The sequence below is a fragment of the Leuciscus leuciscus genome (assembly GCF_965113295.1).
Source record: "Leuciscus leuciscus genome assembly, chromosome: 1".
Classification (NCBI taxonomy): Eukaryota; Metazoa; Chordata; class Actinopteri; order Cypriniformes; family Leuciscidae; genus Leuciscus; species Leuciscus leuciscus.
Window position 1 is genome coordinate 24,668,556 of NC_138725.1, and position 18,440 is coordinate 24,686,995.

At 38.4% G+C, this 18,440-nt stretch overlaps 2 protein-coding genes across 5 annotated transcripts in view; one reads left to right on the forward strand and one right to left on the reverse strand.

Moving 5' to 3' along the window:
* LOC309499678 (uncharacterized protein) overlaps positions 1-18,440 on the forward strand; it is a 133,044-nt gene that overhangs the window by 81,582 nt on the left and 33,022 nt on the right. The window lies entirely within an intron of this gene.
* Positions 1,204-16,588, reverse strand: LOC309500663 (uncharacterized protein). 4 transcript variants are annotated; one of them, XM_082172334.1, is made up of 4 exons: positions 16,538-16,588; positions 15,148-15,339; positions 3,862-3,918; positions 1,204-3,343 (listed from the first exon to the last, which is right to left on the reverse strand). In XM_082172334.1, the coding sequence occupies exons 2-4, from the start codon at positions 15,263-15,265 to the stop codon at positions 2,106-2,108; spliced, it is 1,413 nt and encodes a 470-aa protein (XP_082028460.1). In that variant the 5' UTR covers positions 15,266-15,339; positions 16,538-16,588; the 3' UTR covers positions 1,204-2,105. The 4 variants fall into 4 exon arrangements, with proteins under 4 accessions (XP_082028460.1, XP_082028462.1, XP_082028461.1 ...); XM_082172336.1 differs by lacking the exon at positions 3,862-3,918 and adding an exon at positions 6,294-6,386; XM_082172335.1 differs by lacking the exon at positions 3,862-3,918.

Sequence of the window (18,440 nt, forward strand, 5' to 3'; positions counted from 1 at the left end):
ATCACAAAACTCGCTCAAACATCTAGGACTAATCTAAACACGATCCAAACAGGCTATGAAAATGTGAACTTGGAATATAAATCTGACGGCACGCATTTATCACACTGTTGGATTGACTTTGTTTACTTATGTTGGCGGTAAAGAAGATCAAAACAGACTAGCGTGCGAGCCGACAGCATCACCACCTCTACCATCTCTCTCTCTCTCATCACAAAACTACCCCAAACTGCTAGGACTAATCTAAACACGATCTAAACATGCTATGAAAATGTTAACTTGGAATATAAATGTGATGGCACGCACTTATCACACTGTTTACTTACATAATTCACTTCTGTTGGCGGTAAAGATGACCAGAAAAAGTATTCTCGTCGCTTTATAAATTTAAGATTGAGCCACTGTAGTCACTTGGACTATATTAACGATGTCTTTAATGCATTTTCTGGGCCAGCAAGTTATAATGTCTTTGAAGCCTATGGAGGAGTGAGCCAGCTCTCAGATTTAATCAAAAATATCTTAATTTGTGTTCCGAAAATGAACGAAGGTCTTACGGGGTTGGAACAACATGAGGGTGAGTAATTACTGACAGAATTTTCATTTTTGTGTGAACTAACCCTTTAAGATTATTGTGGGAGTATTTTTGTATTTTCAAAATACTAATTACTTGTATTTTATTTAAATACATTTTTCACATCAGTATTTTGTATTTTATTTTGTTACATTTCATGAGCCAGTATTTGTAGTTTGTAACAAAATAGTTTTTGATGGATTTGGGCCCACCTCTGACAACAAGCAATGGCAACTGAAACAGAGCAAATCATGTTGGAGTTGGAACTTATCAAGGTGGAAAAACAGTTACATTTAGTGAAATTACTAAAACTAAAATGCACAAACGAGAGCAGGCGTCGGAGGAGATGGTACGTGCGACCGCGAATCGGTTGAGGCAGAGGGAGGGGGAATTATCTGTGCTTGTCCGGCCACTGAGAGACATGGACGAGGATATGCACTTCAGATATTTCTGAATTTCGGCCGGTAGATTCAACGATTTGGTTTGTCGTGTGCAGCCATTTATTGTACATCTGTACACAGTATGCCTGTAGACATTACTCAACAGGCTGTAGTCGTCAAGCACAGTGTCTTCCATGCGGTGACAATGGATACAACATAATCTACTTAAGTAAATAATATCAGAGTAAATCAGAATGAATACAAACTATTTATTAACCAGGTAAAATAAACAATCGTTCAAAATCCAATTCAAAGAATAAAACTTCAATCAATCATAGACATTATCTAAGATCAATTATCAATTCAGAGATCAGATAATTTAGAAGTATTTACCTGGTACTACACACTTCACACACATTCCCTGAACATTTTATTACCTGCTTTTAAATAGATAATTCATAAATGTTTCAAATGGTGTGTTTATGATCAACATAAAGGCCACCTCACTCTGGGGGATATAAGCTAGTGCTGAGAGTTCTTCTTTGGTTTCTGTGGGAAGATGCTTTTTAATTTAAAACCTCTGGCAAAATGATGGAATCACCACACCTAGAGAATGCTCACCCAGTGTTTTTACTTTATAGCAAACAAGCAAATCACAAATATGAGACAATTCTTTTTTGTTCAATAGCTTAACACTCTGGCTCCATGAAACATACCTCACAAAAATGCATTTTTTTTTCCATATCAAGTAGAGGAAAAAAGTACCAGACGCACTGAGACCTTTAAAATGATACCAAACATGAATTATCATGCTCTTTTTAGGTGATTTTAGGTGAGTTTTGAGAATATTCAGTTCCTGATGCGTAATGAGGAGGATGAGGGGATAGAGAGTGGGAACAGAAACCGATGTGGGCAATCAATAGTGAGGCGAGACTCTTCTGTCTCCACACAGTGCGGTGGGTTGTCTTGGATGTGATCTTTTAGAAAGTGTTCAAATGTTGATTCCAGCAAGAGTTCGGTGTTTCCTCAGAGTGTGGTCAAGTGGGTTTAGCCATTTTGTCTTACACCACTATCGATCGCCATTTACACTAAATGTAACAACATCAGAATCATTCTCCCGTTTTGGCGATTACCTAGTTATTTTTTGATACTGACATTTAAATCAGGCTACTCGTCGGGTCGGCCAAGTAAAATTCTTTCACTTGCACCTTCAAAAAATCCACTTGGCCCAGACAAGCGTTAATGTCGAGCCCTGGCTTCAGCTGACTTTCAAAAGTGAAACTCGTTCCGTTCTGATCACACGTGTGCGGCTTCTCTCTACTGTGGATCTTCTCATGTGTTTTCAGATTTGCCGACTGACTGAATCTCTTGTCACAGTGTGAACACTTGTAAGGTTTTTCTCCAGTGTGGATCCTCTCATGTGTTTTCAGAGTTGATGACTGACTGAATCTCTTGTCACAGTGTGAACACTTGTAATGTTTTTCTCTAGTGTGAATTCTCTGGTGCTGTTTTAAATCACTCACTAAATTAAAACTCTTCCCACATTCAAAGCACACATGATCTTTTACATGAGTATGAATTTTCTGATGTGTACGTAAATTATACAGCACTGAAAAACTCTTTCCACACACAAAACATGTATGTGGCTTCTCCTTTGTATGAACTTTAAGGTGTTTCTTTAGAGCGGGTGCCACAAGAAATGTTTTTCTGCATTGATCACATGTGAATGGTTTCTCGCCGGTGTGGATCCTTATGTGTTCTTTAAGGTATGCTGATCGTGTGAAACTCTTCCCACATTGATCACAATTGAACGGCTTCTCTCCTGTATGAACTCTCATGTGGTTCTGAAGCTGTGTTGATTGTGCGAAACTCTTCCCACACTGATCACATGTGAACGGCTTCTCTCCAGTATGAACTCTCATGTGAAGCTCAAGATGTTGTTTTTTTATGAAGCTCTTTCCACACTGATCACATGCGTGTGGCTTCTCTCCAGTGTGGATCTTCATGTGTTCTTTAAGGTGTTTTGACAGCGTGAAACTCTTTCCACACTGATCACATGTGTGCGGCTTCTCTCCAGTGTGGATTTTCATGTGTTGATTACGATTTGTTATTTGTGTGAAACTCTTCCCACACTGATCACAAGTGAACGGCTTCTCTCCAGTGTGAACTCTCATGTGAATCTCAAGATTACGTGTGTTTGGGAAACTCTTTCCACACTGAGTGCAGATGAAAGATTGCTTGGCTCTTCTTCTCTTTAAAAAGGTCTTTGTCTTTGAATGATTTAAAGGTTTTTCTCCAGGTTTGACATGATATTTCTCCTCCACTTCACTAAGTTCTTCACTCTCCTCCTTCACTTCACTCAGTTCTTCACTCTCCTCCTTCACTTCCATCATGTCTGAAATGAAAGAAAAAAGGAATTAATTTCATTTTCAATGCATCATAAAAGTGAAAACTATTATATACACTCACCTAAAGGATTATTAGGAACACCTGTTCAATTTCTCATTAATGCAATTATCTAATCAACCAATCACATGGCAGTTGCTTCAATGCATTTAGGGGTGTGGTCCTGGTATTTCACAATCTGCTCAGTTACTGGGATTTTCACGCACAACCATTTCTAGGGTTTACAAAGAATGGTGTGAAAAGGGAAAAACATCCAGTATGCGGCAGTCCTGTGGGCGAAAATGCCTTGTTGATGCTAGAGGTCAGAGGAGAATGGGCCGACTGATTCAAGCTGATAGAAGAGCAACTTTGACTGAAATAACCACTCGTTACAACCGAGGTATGCAGCAAAGCATTTGTGAAGCCACAACCTTGAGGCGGATGGGCTACAACCGCAGAAGACCCCACCGGGAACCACTCATCTCCACTACAAATAGGAAAAAGATGCTACAATTTGCACGAGCTCACCAAAATTGGACAGTTGAAGACTGGAAAAATGTTGCCTGGTCTGATGAGTCTCGATTTCTGTTGAGACATTCAGATGGTAGAGTCAGAATTTGGCATAAACAGAATGAGAACATGGATCCATCATGCCTTGTTACCACTGTGCAGGCTGGTGGTGGTGGTGTAATGGTGTGGGGGATGTTTTCTTGGCACACTTTAGACCCCTTAGTGCCAATTGGGCATCGTTTAAATGCCACGGCCTACCTGAGCATTGTTTCTGACCATGTCCATTCCTTTATGACCACCATGTACCCATCCTCTGATGGCTACTTCCAGCAGGATAATGCACCATGTCACAAAGCTCGAATCATTTCAAATTGGTTTCTTGAACATGACAATGAGTTCACTGTACTAAAATGGCCCCCACAGTCACCAGATCTCAACCCAATAGAGCATCTTTGGGATGTGGTGGAACGGGAGCTTCGTGCCCTGGATGTGCATTCCACAAATCTCCATCAACTGCAAGATGCTATCCTATCAATATGGGCCAACATTTCTAAAGAATGCTTTCAGCACCTTGTTGAATCAATGCCACGTAGAATTAAGGCAGTTCTGAAGGTGAAAGGGGGTCAAACACAGTATTAGTATGGTGTTCCTAATAATCCTTTAGGTGAGTGTACATTCGATCAACAGAATTATCAAAAATAATATCAAAAACATACAATAGAGCTGCTATTATGACACCAATGTTTAGATTGCCATTTCATTTATTTTAATATCCACCTTTTTTCCTGACGAGCCTAACGTAATAACCTAAAATACTGTCTAACACTTGATGTAATCAGTTTGTGGCTGTAAATGAAGAGATGTCTTATCGATCAAAAGTTCAGTATGGCGTACCACAAGGCTCAGTACTAGGACCGTTGCTGTTCACTCTGTACATGCTACTCTTAGGAGATATCATTAGGAAGCATGGCATTAGTTTTCACTGTTATGGTGATGATACTCAGCTCTATATTTCTTCACGGCCTGACGAAACTTACCAATTCACAAAATTAACGGAATGCACAGCTTATATAAAAAAACTGGATTACTAGTAATTTCCTACTACTTAATTCTGAAAAAACAGAGATTTAAATTATTGGACAAAAAACTTCAAGTAATAACCTAGAATTCTGTCTAACACTTGATGGCTGCTCTGTCTAGGCATCCTAGTCCAACCTGTACATGCTCCCAATGAGCCAAATAATGAGAAAGAACCAAATTGCTTACCACAGCTAAGCAGGCGACACACAGATCTACTTAGCCCTATCGCCTAACGATTACAGCCCCATTGACTCCCTGTGCAAATGCATTGATGAAATCAACAGTTGGATGTGCCAAAACTTTCTTCAGTTAAACAAAGACAAAAACTGATGTCAATGCGTTTGGAAACAAAGATGAAGTTCTCAAGGTGAACGCATACCTTCACTCTAGGGGTCAAACAACTAAACATCAAGTCAGGAATCTTGGTGTGACACTAGAGTCAGACCTTAGTTTCAGTTGTCATGTCAAAGCAATAACTAAATCAGCATACTTTCATCTGAAAAATATTGCAAGAATTAGATGCTTTGTTTCCAGACAAGACTTAGAGAAACTTGTTCATGCTTTCATCACCAGCAGGGTGGATTATTGTAATGGACTCCTCACTGGCCTTCCCAAAAAGACCATAAGACAGTTGCAGCTCATACAGAACGCTGCCGCCAGGATTCTGAGCAGAACCAGAAAATATGAACACATCACACCAGTCCTCAGGTCTTTACACTGGCTCCCAGTTACATTTAGGATTGATTTTAAAGTATTATTACTGGTATATAAATCACTCAATGGCCTAGCACCTCAATACATTGCAGATATGCTCATTGAATATAAACCCAACAGATCACTCAGATCATTAGGATCATATCAGCTAGAAATACCAAGGGTTCACTCTAAGCATGGCGAGTCCGCTTTTAGCTAGTATGCCAGCCGCAGCTGGAACCAGCTTTCAGAAGAGATTAGATGTGCTCCTACAGTAGTCACATTCAAATCCAGACTCAAAACACTTCTGTTTAGCTACGCATTTACTGAATGAGCACTGTGCCGCTGTTCGTCCGACTGTTTGTACTGTACTGTGTTTTAATTATTCTTATTTCTTTTTATTATTTTAATTTGTTTTAAAATAAAATTATTTTAATTTTATTTTAATTTGAGCTTTCCTGTAGCTCAGTGGTAAGAGCATTGCGTTAACAACGCAAGATTGTGGGTTTGATCCCAGGGGATTGCACATACCTAAGTATAAATGTATAGGATAATGCAATGTAAGTCGCTTTGGATAAAAGCGTCTGCCAAATGCATAAATGTAAATGTAAATTTATTCTATGTAAAACACTTTGAATTGCCATTATGTATGAAATGTGCTATATAAATAAACTTGCCTTGCTTTGCCTTGTCAAGTCCTTGTCGTCGGTTAGGAACCTGGGTGTGTTCTTTGATACCAATCTTTCATTTGAAAGTCACATTTCTAGTACCTGCAAAACCACATTTTTCCATCTTAAAAATATATCTAAATTACGTCATATGCTCTCATTGACAAATGAGGAACAATTAGTTAATGCGTTCATGACCTCAAGGCTAGATTATTATAATGCTATTATGGGTGGTTGCCCTACATGCTTAATAAACAAACTACAGCTGGTCCACAACCCAACAGCTCGAGTTCTTACCAGAACCAGGAAGTATGACCATATTAGCCCGGTTCTGTCAACACTGCATTGGCTGCCTATTAAACATTGCATTCATTTTTAAATACTGCTGATTACTTACAAAGCACTAAATGGTTTAGCTCCCCAGTACTTGAGCAAACTCTTAATGCATTAAAGTCCTTCACGTCTATTGTGATCTCAAAATTCCGGCCAGTTGATAATACCCAGAATATCAAAATCGGCTGTTGGCGGTAGATCCTTCTCCTATTTAGCACCTAAACTTTGGAACAGTCTTCCTAACATTGTCCGGGAAGCAGAAACACTCTGTCATTTCAAATCAAGACTAAAAACACATCACTTTGACCTAGCCTATACACATAACACATTATAGACTTCTATAATTCAATGTTAGGCTGCATAGTTTAGGTCAGCCGGAACCAGGAACACTTCCCATAAATCCTGATGTACTCGTTACATCATAAGAAGAATGGCATCTATGCTAATATTCATCTCTCTGTTTATCCCGAGGTTTACCACAGTCCGCCAGATCCAGGCCGTATCCAGATCTGATGAAGGACCTGCGCCTGGACAAAACGACAACGCAGTCCTGAAGCATCAACTAGTCTCTCCCCTGTGAAGGCCTCCCTCCCCTACCTTTACCGCTGTACAGTTAAAACATTGTCGGGATAATTCCAGTTCACGTGCCTACGCAGAAGCGATAAATAATTCTGTACTATAAATTTGCCCAAACAAATGGTTTGTTGAGGATTGGTTTGTAAAGATGGACTACACACCTGTGAACATATATATTCAACACGCATACCTATGGACTAAATATGTGATGCGAATGTGTACGGCGTCAGCGTTTTTGAGGTTTAGTTGGGTCATCTATAGCAGTTCCGTGACTGTGGAGAGCTCTGTAGGTTCGTTTTTCACAGAATTTGTTATCTATAAAGGTTAAAGAAAAAAAAATAGTCAGGGTGCCCCTCACAAAAATGTGGGGAAATTTTGTGAGAGCCCTATATACAAAATGGCTGCCGTCAGCCAAGCTGGAAATAAATGTTTTAATGGTTTTGCCCACAGTGCTGCATAATACATGGTTTCTGAGACTATTTGGGTCAAGATTGACCTTTACTTTTGGCTTTTTGACTCTTTAAGGAGAGACACTACAGGTGAATAGGGTAAAATTTTTAAATAATAGATATCACCATGGAACTTCCTGAGATGATTACTAATCCCTCTGAAAATATCTTCAGAAGTGTATAACTGGAAAGTTTGGTGTACATAGGTGCTACATAGGCTGAGATGTTTGTACTGGAGAATGACAAAAAACTCATTTTGAGAAAACAGCATTTAAAGATTTCGTCATTAGCTTTAAATCCCCCTTTGGACATTCACTATTGGTTACTGATAGAAAGGAAATGCCCATATTTGGGTTACATAGTGTTGTGCAGGAGACTCAGAGCTTTACAACGATACCGATCATGACAGACTTCAGTAAACAGACGGAACTCGGCATGTCGCGTTGGAATGCAAACTTCTTGGTAAATTCGGGAGAAACTTACTGCCACAAGTAAACAAAATGCAATAAAACAAACATCTTAATGTATATTTTCAACATTTTCTTTATAGCAGCTTGAAAGAACACATATTGAAGAAGTAAACTAGTCCAAAATCTCAAAACTGACCACTGCATGAAAAATCTATGTTTTTGCCTGCTGTGTCTCGCCTTAAATGTCAATTTTTCAAAATCGTCATAGAGCCTTAAACGTACAGTATGGAATTTTTCGCCACTAGGGGTCGCTAACCTATTTACAATAACAAAGGCGTAGTTTGATGACGCAACATTTGCTAAGAATTATGGATCTTGTCGTCAACGTCAAGCCGACCGATCTAATCTATGGATCTAATAATGTTTATGGATGACTGAATACATCGATGCTTTTATCATGACTGTGATGTGAAGCAATTCGGGATTGCTAAGAGACAGCTATCAGCTCCACATGCTACGCGAGTCCCGCATAAGGAATATGGACATTTCATTCTACCGAACTAACGTTACACGCGAGTGCAGAATTACTACTCACAGTCACAGGTCAGTTTATTAGACAAATTAAACTTGTGAGGTAACGCAGCACTGTTTCACTTGGTCTAACATTACACTTTCACACTAAACTGCATTTGAATGTGTTGAAATGTATGTGTTAGTTTGTCTGTATGAGACTAGCAGTAAGCTAGATCAACATTAGAATAACAGAGATCATATTCTAACATTTCATCATGTTGAGCTATATAACATTGATTAGTTTTATGTAAATGTGCTCACCTGTTTAAAGGGATACTCCACCGTTTTTTCATATTAAACTATGTTATTCCCTTAACTAAGACGAGTTGATACATACCTCTCTCGTCTCAGTGCGTGCACTAAATCGCTCTGTCTTGCGGCGAAACTTTGTTAGCACTTAGCTTAGCCCAGTTCATTCAATATGGGCCAAGCAGAGAAGCTACCAAACACCTCCACGTTTTCCCTATTTAAATACAGTTACTCGCGTAGTGTAACTCGACCTAGGACGGTGACACAAAACAAAACGTTGCGCTTTTCTAAGCGTGTAAAATGGATAACTATATTGTATGGCGGAATACCATAGCAAGTGCTTGTAAGCACTTCGACTTGGCGCAGTAATATCTTCACTAGAGGGAGCGGGGGCCGGTGAGAGGATTTTTCACGAGTGAAGATATTACTGCACGCACGAAGATATTACTTAGATTTAGTGCACGCACTGAGACGAGAGAGGTATGTATCAACTCATCTTAGTTAAGGGAATAACATAGTTTAATATGAAAAATCGGTGGAGTATCCCTTTAATAAAGTACATGTAGAAGCGGTCGAAGTCTCGGATGTGGAGCTCTCGTTTATATACTGTCTATGGGAGCTCTAGGCATCTCGAAAACACCGCGCTGATATTGATTCTCGTTTTAGTTCTCCTTTTGTATCCAAAGTCTGCTTGCCATGGTCCATAATGTTTGAACGAAACAACAACAGCGTGCAAATAGACATTGCGAACTACCGTCAGTCGCTCTGGTTCATTGCTCTGGTTGCCATGGCAGTACGAGCGGAAACCAGGGACAACGCGGATATGACGCCATTGACGGCGACAAAACGGAAATAAAGAAACAGGACGTTTCTCGAATTAAATTACAAATTTCTCCTGGTTTGAAAGTTGTTGGAAACAGTCGGGATAATGTAAGTACACAACTAAAAAAAATATAACATAGATATAGTGATTTTTGCTATTTTTAAAGCAAAAAAGTTACATATTGTGGCTTTAATATTAGGCTTAAATGAAAGCTCTGCTCATACTGAGCTCAGTTATGGATAGTCAAATTACAACATACACATAGGTCATCAGATGTCAGGGGTGGAAACAATTAAAGCAGGGAGACAGAGGAGATTCTTTAGCTTGGAGTTGTTTTTATTAACATTTTATTAACAAAAAGTCTCTCCATCTGAATCTGTTGAATTTCCACACTGACTCCTCTCATCATCACTGCTACTCTCATCTGAGCAGTCATGAGCCGCGTTTCCACTGTCGGGCCAGTGCGAGCCAGGGCTTTAAATGGGCCGTGCCGGGCTAATAGCCTCGGGCTAATAGCACCGGGCCTGCGTTTCCACTGTCGGGCCAGAAGCTCCACAGCGCTTCACTAAAACACGCCCGTAACACGCCTCTCTGGAACAACGTCATACTAACCCATCATTTCACCAACAAATGGAAGTTTTAACAGAAAACTAATCAGAAATCACTGGAAACAGCGTTGAAAACAAACATGATAAAAGCGGCCGTTTGCTGGCATTTTTGTTGTTTACTTGAATATTTAAAATCCAAGCATCAATGTTTTACCACAGGTTTACAATAAAAAGTGATACATTGATCATAATTAGGGTTGGGTATTGGTTGGGTTTTATCCGATACCAGTACCTACTCGGTATTTTTCAAACGGTTCCGGTGCTTAAACGGTTCTTAAACCGGTACTTAAGAAAACGAAACCGCACACACTTTATCAAAAAAATAATATCTGTGTGTGTTTTCTGAAAAAGATTTTCTGATTTCTGATTAAATTAAAAATTGTGCTGATGTAGCCGAAAACACTTAAGTTAAGATAAAAATGTTGTCTTCTAATATTATTTATATATATTATATATATATATATATATATATTATATATCAATTATATTACATATTATATATTATAGACTTTTACAAAACAGAGAAATATCTGACACTGAGCAGAAATATTTAACACACAAAGTATAGCCTCATATAAATATACTTGATATACTTCATACTTGATATGCAAGATTTGCAGTTGGTATTAAAATACTAGACTTACCCGAAGAGGAACACTGCAGCTGAACTTGAACTTTAGTCAAGAATGTCAGAGGTTTTGGGTTCTAATCCGCATGCTTAGTTTTTTTAAACCGATAATGCTCATCAGTGGTTGTATATCAAGCAGGGACACTTTGTGTGCATTATATGTTGTGATTTCACCAGAACGAATAGATATGAGGCGCCGTCTAGGGCTTAAATCGAACTTAATTCACGCACACATAAAACGCTTGCATACACATACTAAGTAGCTCCAACTATATGAAATGCACAACGTCACATCTATAGTCGCTCACGCACACACACACACAAACCGCGCACATACTCATCTGAGACGCGAGCACACACACACACACACATAAACTCGCGCACATACTCATCTGAGACGCGAGCACACACACACACACACACACACACAAACTCGCGCACATGCTCATCTGAGACGCGAACACACACACACACACACACACACACACACAAACTCGCGCACATACTCATCTGAGACGCGAGCACGCACACACAAACTCTCCAAGCACATAACGTTACTCATATAGACGGCGCCTCATAAATAGATCGATCTCTGCAACGTATTGAAGCGCGCGTCCGAGACGAGTGCGGTGTGCGTGAGCCACAAGAGAAAATAATTTTCAGCGCTAGATCGTCTCTTATTTAACAAACGAACGAAATTAATGCTCTGCTGGTTAACTGGAGATGTTTTGTTATTGGATCATTCGTGCCGCGAGATGTTTTATAGGGGGCGGTGAAAAAAGTCAGGCACCGAAATCAGGCACCGAAAGTTTCGTTCTTATTCGGTCTGGTTACTACCGTTTACGTCGGAACCGGTTCCCTATTGGAACCGGGTTTCGGTACCCAACCCTAATCATAATGAATTCATTTATGTCAAAACTGCACATTAGTCACACAGAAATAAAGTTGTTTAGCCTACCGTTAGGTCTATTTCACAAAAGAAAAAGGACACACTTACTTCTTCAGTCGCGTCTGTTTCTGTTTATTTGGTAGTTACAGGACATATTTACATCACATTTAGAAAGAATGATAATTTCTACAAATATATGCCACCAAAAATACGACCTGAGGAGCTTTAGCACTCTCTCGACTCCCATACAGATATTTTCAGTCAGAGAAACAGAGGAAGCCCCCCGAAAAAAAAGTTGCTTTATTTTATGATAGTACGGTGTAAAGAGATGAGACGTAGGCTACTGACAGATGAAATAAAAACATGATTGTGAGGTATCTATATATCTTTATACCCAAGAAGCACTCTCAGCATTCTCCTGTCTTTTGTATCATGATTGTGATAGCCTTTATGATTGGTCTGATTTCTTCAAGCATTCACTGTTTTTTTTTACTATGCGTATCTTCAAGCGTTTAACTTACTATGTTTATTATGGTAATGGTTAGCGCGCATAGTCTTTTGCATCACAAACAGAAGGCATTCAAACATGAACGTGAGTTAAATTATTTTAAAAGTCTTTAATGCTGACAGAATCATCTCAGGTAAACTCCGCCTCTGTTCGTAACCACTCCTCTAGCCCGAGCTGGCCCGCTTTGGTCCAAGGTATTCGACGGGCCAGAAATCCTGGCCGTAAGCCCCGGAAGTGACAGTGGAAACGCGACTGGCCCTGGCAAGCACTAGCACGGCCCTGGCCCGACAGTGGAAACGCGGCTATGAGGTGTGAGCTGCCGGGGCAAGGGGGGCAAGGGGGGCAAGGGGGGGGCAGGGTGTGACGCACTGGTCAACACTTTCCGTTCACTAGTTCCCAGCCGTAACCAATGGGAGAAGGATGCTCTTGCAGGTTGTAATGGAGCTGGCAATATGTGAGGTAGTTTGTCCTTTCCATATGAAGATTCAAAGAGTCATCATCAGGTGGGAGACCCGCAGCTCACATCTGCACTCTCAGCATTAATGATGGAGAGGACTAATGCCTTCATATCCGCTCTGACCTCACATTTTAATTCTGGACTCTCACCCACTCGTCCCAGAGCTCTCTTGCCTCAAAATTGATCTTCACCTTCTCCAACACCTTCTTCTTCCCATGCCCATAAAACCCTGAGGTATGGTCCCTGCCAGTGATCACATGGAGAGGTATGATGATATCTGCAACCTCTTCTGAGAGCATGGCGCGGCAGTTGATTATGGCATGCTTGCGTTTAATCAGCAGATCACCTCTGACTTGCTGCGAGGCGTAAGCTGCTTGGACAGTCTAGAACAACAGGTCCAGTGTACTTACTTGCTCTCACCTTGGCATAGGCAGAGAGCAGCATTGTATCTGCTTCTGTATGTCTGAAGACATAGTCCCCATTAGCCACGCCAGTGCATCTGACCCACTTGTCTTTTCAGCTGATCCTTTTTAAGTTTCTGTAGTCTGACCTTGTTTCTGGAATTAACCATGAGTTGGTTGAATACATTTCCAGCTTGGCTGACGGCAGCCATTTTGGATATAGGGCTCTCACTAAATTTCCCCACATTTTTGTGAGGGGCACCCCGGCAAATTTTTTTCTTTAACCTTTATAGATGACAAATCCAGTGAGAAACAAACCGTCGCTCTCCACGGTCACGGAACTGCTATAGATGACCCAACTAGTTTGCGCAGAAATAATGTTTTTTTTGTTTAGTTTTTTCAAGGCTTGCAGCTTGGTACCTATTTCTGAGCGGGCCGGAGCGCGTAGAGGGTTTTCTGTTAGAACGGTGTCGTGTTAGCGGCCCCTAAGTTAATAACTAACGATCTTTGCAACAGGAGTGAATCAATCAATCAAAACTAACTTTAACTGGACAATAACTTTTTTTTCTAGAGCTGCTGTAAAGCCAAAATCTCTGTTACTGTAATTTTTTATTATCTCTGTAAAGCTGCTTTGAAACAATCTATATTGTTAAAAGCGCGATTTACATGGTGATTTGACTTGATGAGCCAACTGCGTTTTGAATTATGGGTGGTATTTCCAGTCTGGGGATCTTCCATTCAAAACGACTGAAACAAATAATTTCAAATCATAAGGTTGAGTAACAAATATAGTTCATCCATCAATTTGACTCAATGAGATGTCAATTTTCCTTCATGTTTTATATTCAGACATCATGAGATAACGCTTGGTATTTTAACGTGACATGTTATAACAAGAATATGGCATGAGCACATTTTTCTTCCATATTATAATCTTTTTTCCCCTTTATATTCTGCTATAACAGTATGAAAAAGGACAACACATTCTACACATTTGTGGTCTTTTCTCCTGATTTAATTGACGAATATCCCAAGAAAATTTAATTTTAGGGGTTATTCATGGGCTGTTGAAAAAGTACCTTGTTTTTACACTTTTAAATGTAATTTTATTTCTCAATGGTTGAAGGTTGAGTAGAATAATGTCATCTCATTGTACCCAGTTTTTAAAATGAGCATTTTATTACGTTCATAGATCAAGTATTTCACTGGTTGTTTACAGCTTAATGGAAGTAAAACACTTAACTAGTGTTGAATTAACCATTTTTAGCATTATCTGTGTCCGACAAGTTTCACTCAACAAATGGTTGCAAAAAAAGTGTGAACCAGATATACTATAAATATGAAATAAAAGACCTAAAATAATATTTAGTTTGAAGTAATGTTGACAATTAATATGAAATTCTCAAACCTCCCTTTACTGACCATTTGTTGAAAGTCGAAACATTTTTCCACCCATTTCATAGTTTATTTTATTTCACAGTTGTTAAAGACCCTGTGTGGTGAAAATCAAGTTTTAAAGTTATGAAAAATGAAAAATTGATGATCAAATATGAGTTGTAAGGGATAAAATTATTGACTAGAGAGGGACTTTCCTGCTTCAGCAAATCTAAAAGTGATGAAGTGCTTGTAGCTTTTTAACATGAATGTTCTTCAGCATCATACATTAATAGGGGTGTAACAATACCCTCATATCAGAATTCGATATATCATGATACTGAACTCACGATACGATATTATTGTGATACTCCAATACATATGTTAAAATGTTAACAAAAAATTTATTGTTGATTAAAATGCTAAATATCATATTACATTGTGGGTGTAAACGAATAGGCTTGGACTTGGTGCTGGAAACCCAACGCACAGGACAATATTGACACCAGAATAAAAATATTAATCGTGACATGATGCTAACATGATTGTTACACCCCTATGAATGAATGAAGAATAAACACCAACCTCTTTGTTCTTCAGGATCTTCAGTGTGTTTCATTCTGCAGGGTTCTGGATCACTCATGTTCTCACTTTCCTCTTTAATAAACTCAGTCTTTACAGATTTCAGCTCTTCCTGATGCATTGCTGCTCGTCTTCATTTATAACTGATGGGAATATTCCAGCATTTATTGGTAAATTGCAGTGGGAGGAGTTGATCTGCCAAAATCAAAAATATATAAAGTTACTGAGTTGGTTTTTAATCTCATGGACAACAGAATATAATAAATGTAAATTCTTCAAAATATAAATGGTAGGAAAAACAGTTGAAAGCATTAACAGACATACACGTACGTATAGTAACCAACAAATACCCTCAGTCTGCTGACACCAATGAATTGAACTTTAAGTGGCAATTTACAGGAGAAGACATCAGCATAATAAATGAGGTGAAAACAGGAACTATTGTCATGAAATAAAGAGTGTTTTCAGCAGATCTGTTAATATTGATGAGCCTCAGACTATCAACACTCATTCAACAAGCCATTCAGGATCATCAGCAGATCATTTCACTTTATTCTGAGTGTTTGCTGTTAGAAACACATTATTTGAGTCAGGATACATGATAAAAGCCTGTAAAACTGCTCTATTGGAAGATAATACAGTTATTTCTCACAATAAAACATGGATGAATCATCAATAATAGAGCTGAATAAATTGACACCTAGCCTATCTTTATGAACTTCTACATGCAAATAACCATAATATGTCCATATGAATCTAAATTCGACTTAATAACAACAATTAAGTGCAATAAAGTAATTTGATCATAAAAATGTTACAGAATTGTATTTACAAAAACTGACAACGATAATAAAACTCTTGGAAATAAAGCGTACCAGCAATATTTAACGTTTCCTGTGTGAAACTTCAATAATAGTTATTTATATTCACATTTAGGCCTATGCATAAATTCCCCACGTTCATTACTCATACAGGACAATATAAAGTGTTAAAGAATATATCTCAATTTTGACAAGTAAATGAAATCTGCAAAAGATATAGACAAAGAAATAAAGGTAAACATGAAAATGGCAACAGCAACACTTGAGATCAATTCCCCTCACAGATCTCAAACTTTGACTTGACATTCAGTAACAGTTCTCACACAAACATCGAGACAATCACACAAACGAACACAAAATCGCTCAGGTCTGAATGAACTCAACATATTCTCCTCATGCTCGCTGCTGCTGCACTAAATGTTTACTTCAGTAGGAAGACGCCAGAAAAGACGCACAAGTATCGCTGTGATCGATGTAAACAATACAGAAATGAGCCTGTCGCTTAATCAAACTGTATAAAGTGTGTTTGATGGAGTGTAAATATGAGAAATAACGTGAACTGCTCTCCTCACCTCAGAAGACTCGATACTGAAACTGAGTGACGGAAGAGAGACGGCGCGAGTGAGTGGTGACGTCATCGGCCTCCAACGCACGCGCGTACGGGACACTCCCGCATCCATTCTCGAGGCTTCATTTGCTCACATCTATTCTGTGTCTTAAGTAGGTACAGGTAGGTATAACTACAATAAACATTGCCCAATAGAACTAAAATTACCATGGTAAACCGATAATAAGATACGAATAGAGTTAGCATTTAACCCTTTCATGCATGAATGAATTATGATAACCTCAGTCAGGATTTTTTTTCCTGTGTTTGTATTGCTCTTAGGGCATTAAAAACAAGATTTGATTTTTTATTTTATTCTTTACACATTTTTCAAAGAGATTTTCAGATGTCCACTTGAGTGGACAGCATGCGTTTATGGTTTAAACTGAAGATATACTGTATTAAACATAATACAATAATCAAACAGATAAAGTATGTGTATTTAACAAACTAATCAATAAAATGATATCAAATCATGTGAAAACTATCAAATATATACAAAAAAATATAAATGCGAAATATTGCAAAGGCAACTGAACTTCATACAAGTTGCACTTCGCGTATCTTTGACATCAGAACATGAGGACGTGATCCCATCAGAATTTTCTACAGAGTATGTTACCAGAGTATGTCAGCTTACCCTTATTAGCTGATAATTCTGATTATGTTCAAGATGGACACATTTCTAGTATAGCCCTCCTCTGAGAAAACCTACCGATACGTTTTTTTTCAATCTCATCTGAAATGAGCAGTGTTGGGGATAACGCATTACAAGTAACATGCATAACGCATTCAGATTACTTTTTTGATGTTACAAGTAAAGTAATGTGTTACAATGTATTACGTAATCAGATTTTATTTAATGTTACGAGTAAAGCAATGTATTATATTACAAGTAAAGTAATGTTACAAGTAAAGTAATGTGTTACAAGTAACATGCATTACCTAATCAGATTTCCTTTTTGATCTAACAAGTAAAGTAATTCATTACAAGAAATGTGCATTACGTAATCAGATTACTTTTCGATGTTACGAGTAAAGAAACGCATTACAAGTAACATGCATTACGTAATCAGATTTGTTAAATGTTGCAAGTAATGTATTACAATAACATGCATTACATATTCAAATTACTTTTTGATGTTACGAGTAAAGAAATGCATTACAAGTAACATGCATTATGTAATCAGATTACTTTTTGATGTTACGAGTAAAGAAACACATTACAATAACGTGCAGTACGAAATCAGATTACTTTTTGATCTAACAAGTAAAGTAATGCATTACAAGTCACATACATTATGTAATCACATAACTTTGTTTGATGTCAATGAAAATTACATTCTAATAATACATTAAAAAAAGTCACTGCAGATTAAGTATTTTCAAAAACAATATTCACAGTATAAGTATGAATTGTAGCTGAAATATAGCCATTGATGCATGAGGTCCACTATAGTGGACAGATGATAAATCAGATTTTTCTCCCAATCTAAAATCAAAACTTGGAAAATGTAACTGTTAGGACTCATTAGATATTGCTTGATGCTGCAATATTTTTTTTTTTTTTTTTACCTACAAGAGTCTCCTAGGATAGATGCAATGGGTGGATATTCCGGAGCAACTTGGCATTTCTGACTGACCAAGTGACCATTGGTCATTTTGGTTTGGAGGGAGAAAAATCGACACACAACGGCTTGCCCTTGGTTGCAATGCATAGGATGATGCACCAGGGTCCACTGAAGAGGATGATGTGGAACTATGCCATCAAAACCCGTGCAAATTCAAGAAAATGCTTTTTTAATAGCTGACCACTCTAGTGACCACAATGCATGAAAGGGTTAATATTTATTTAATAGGCCAAATCA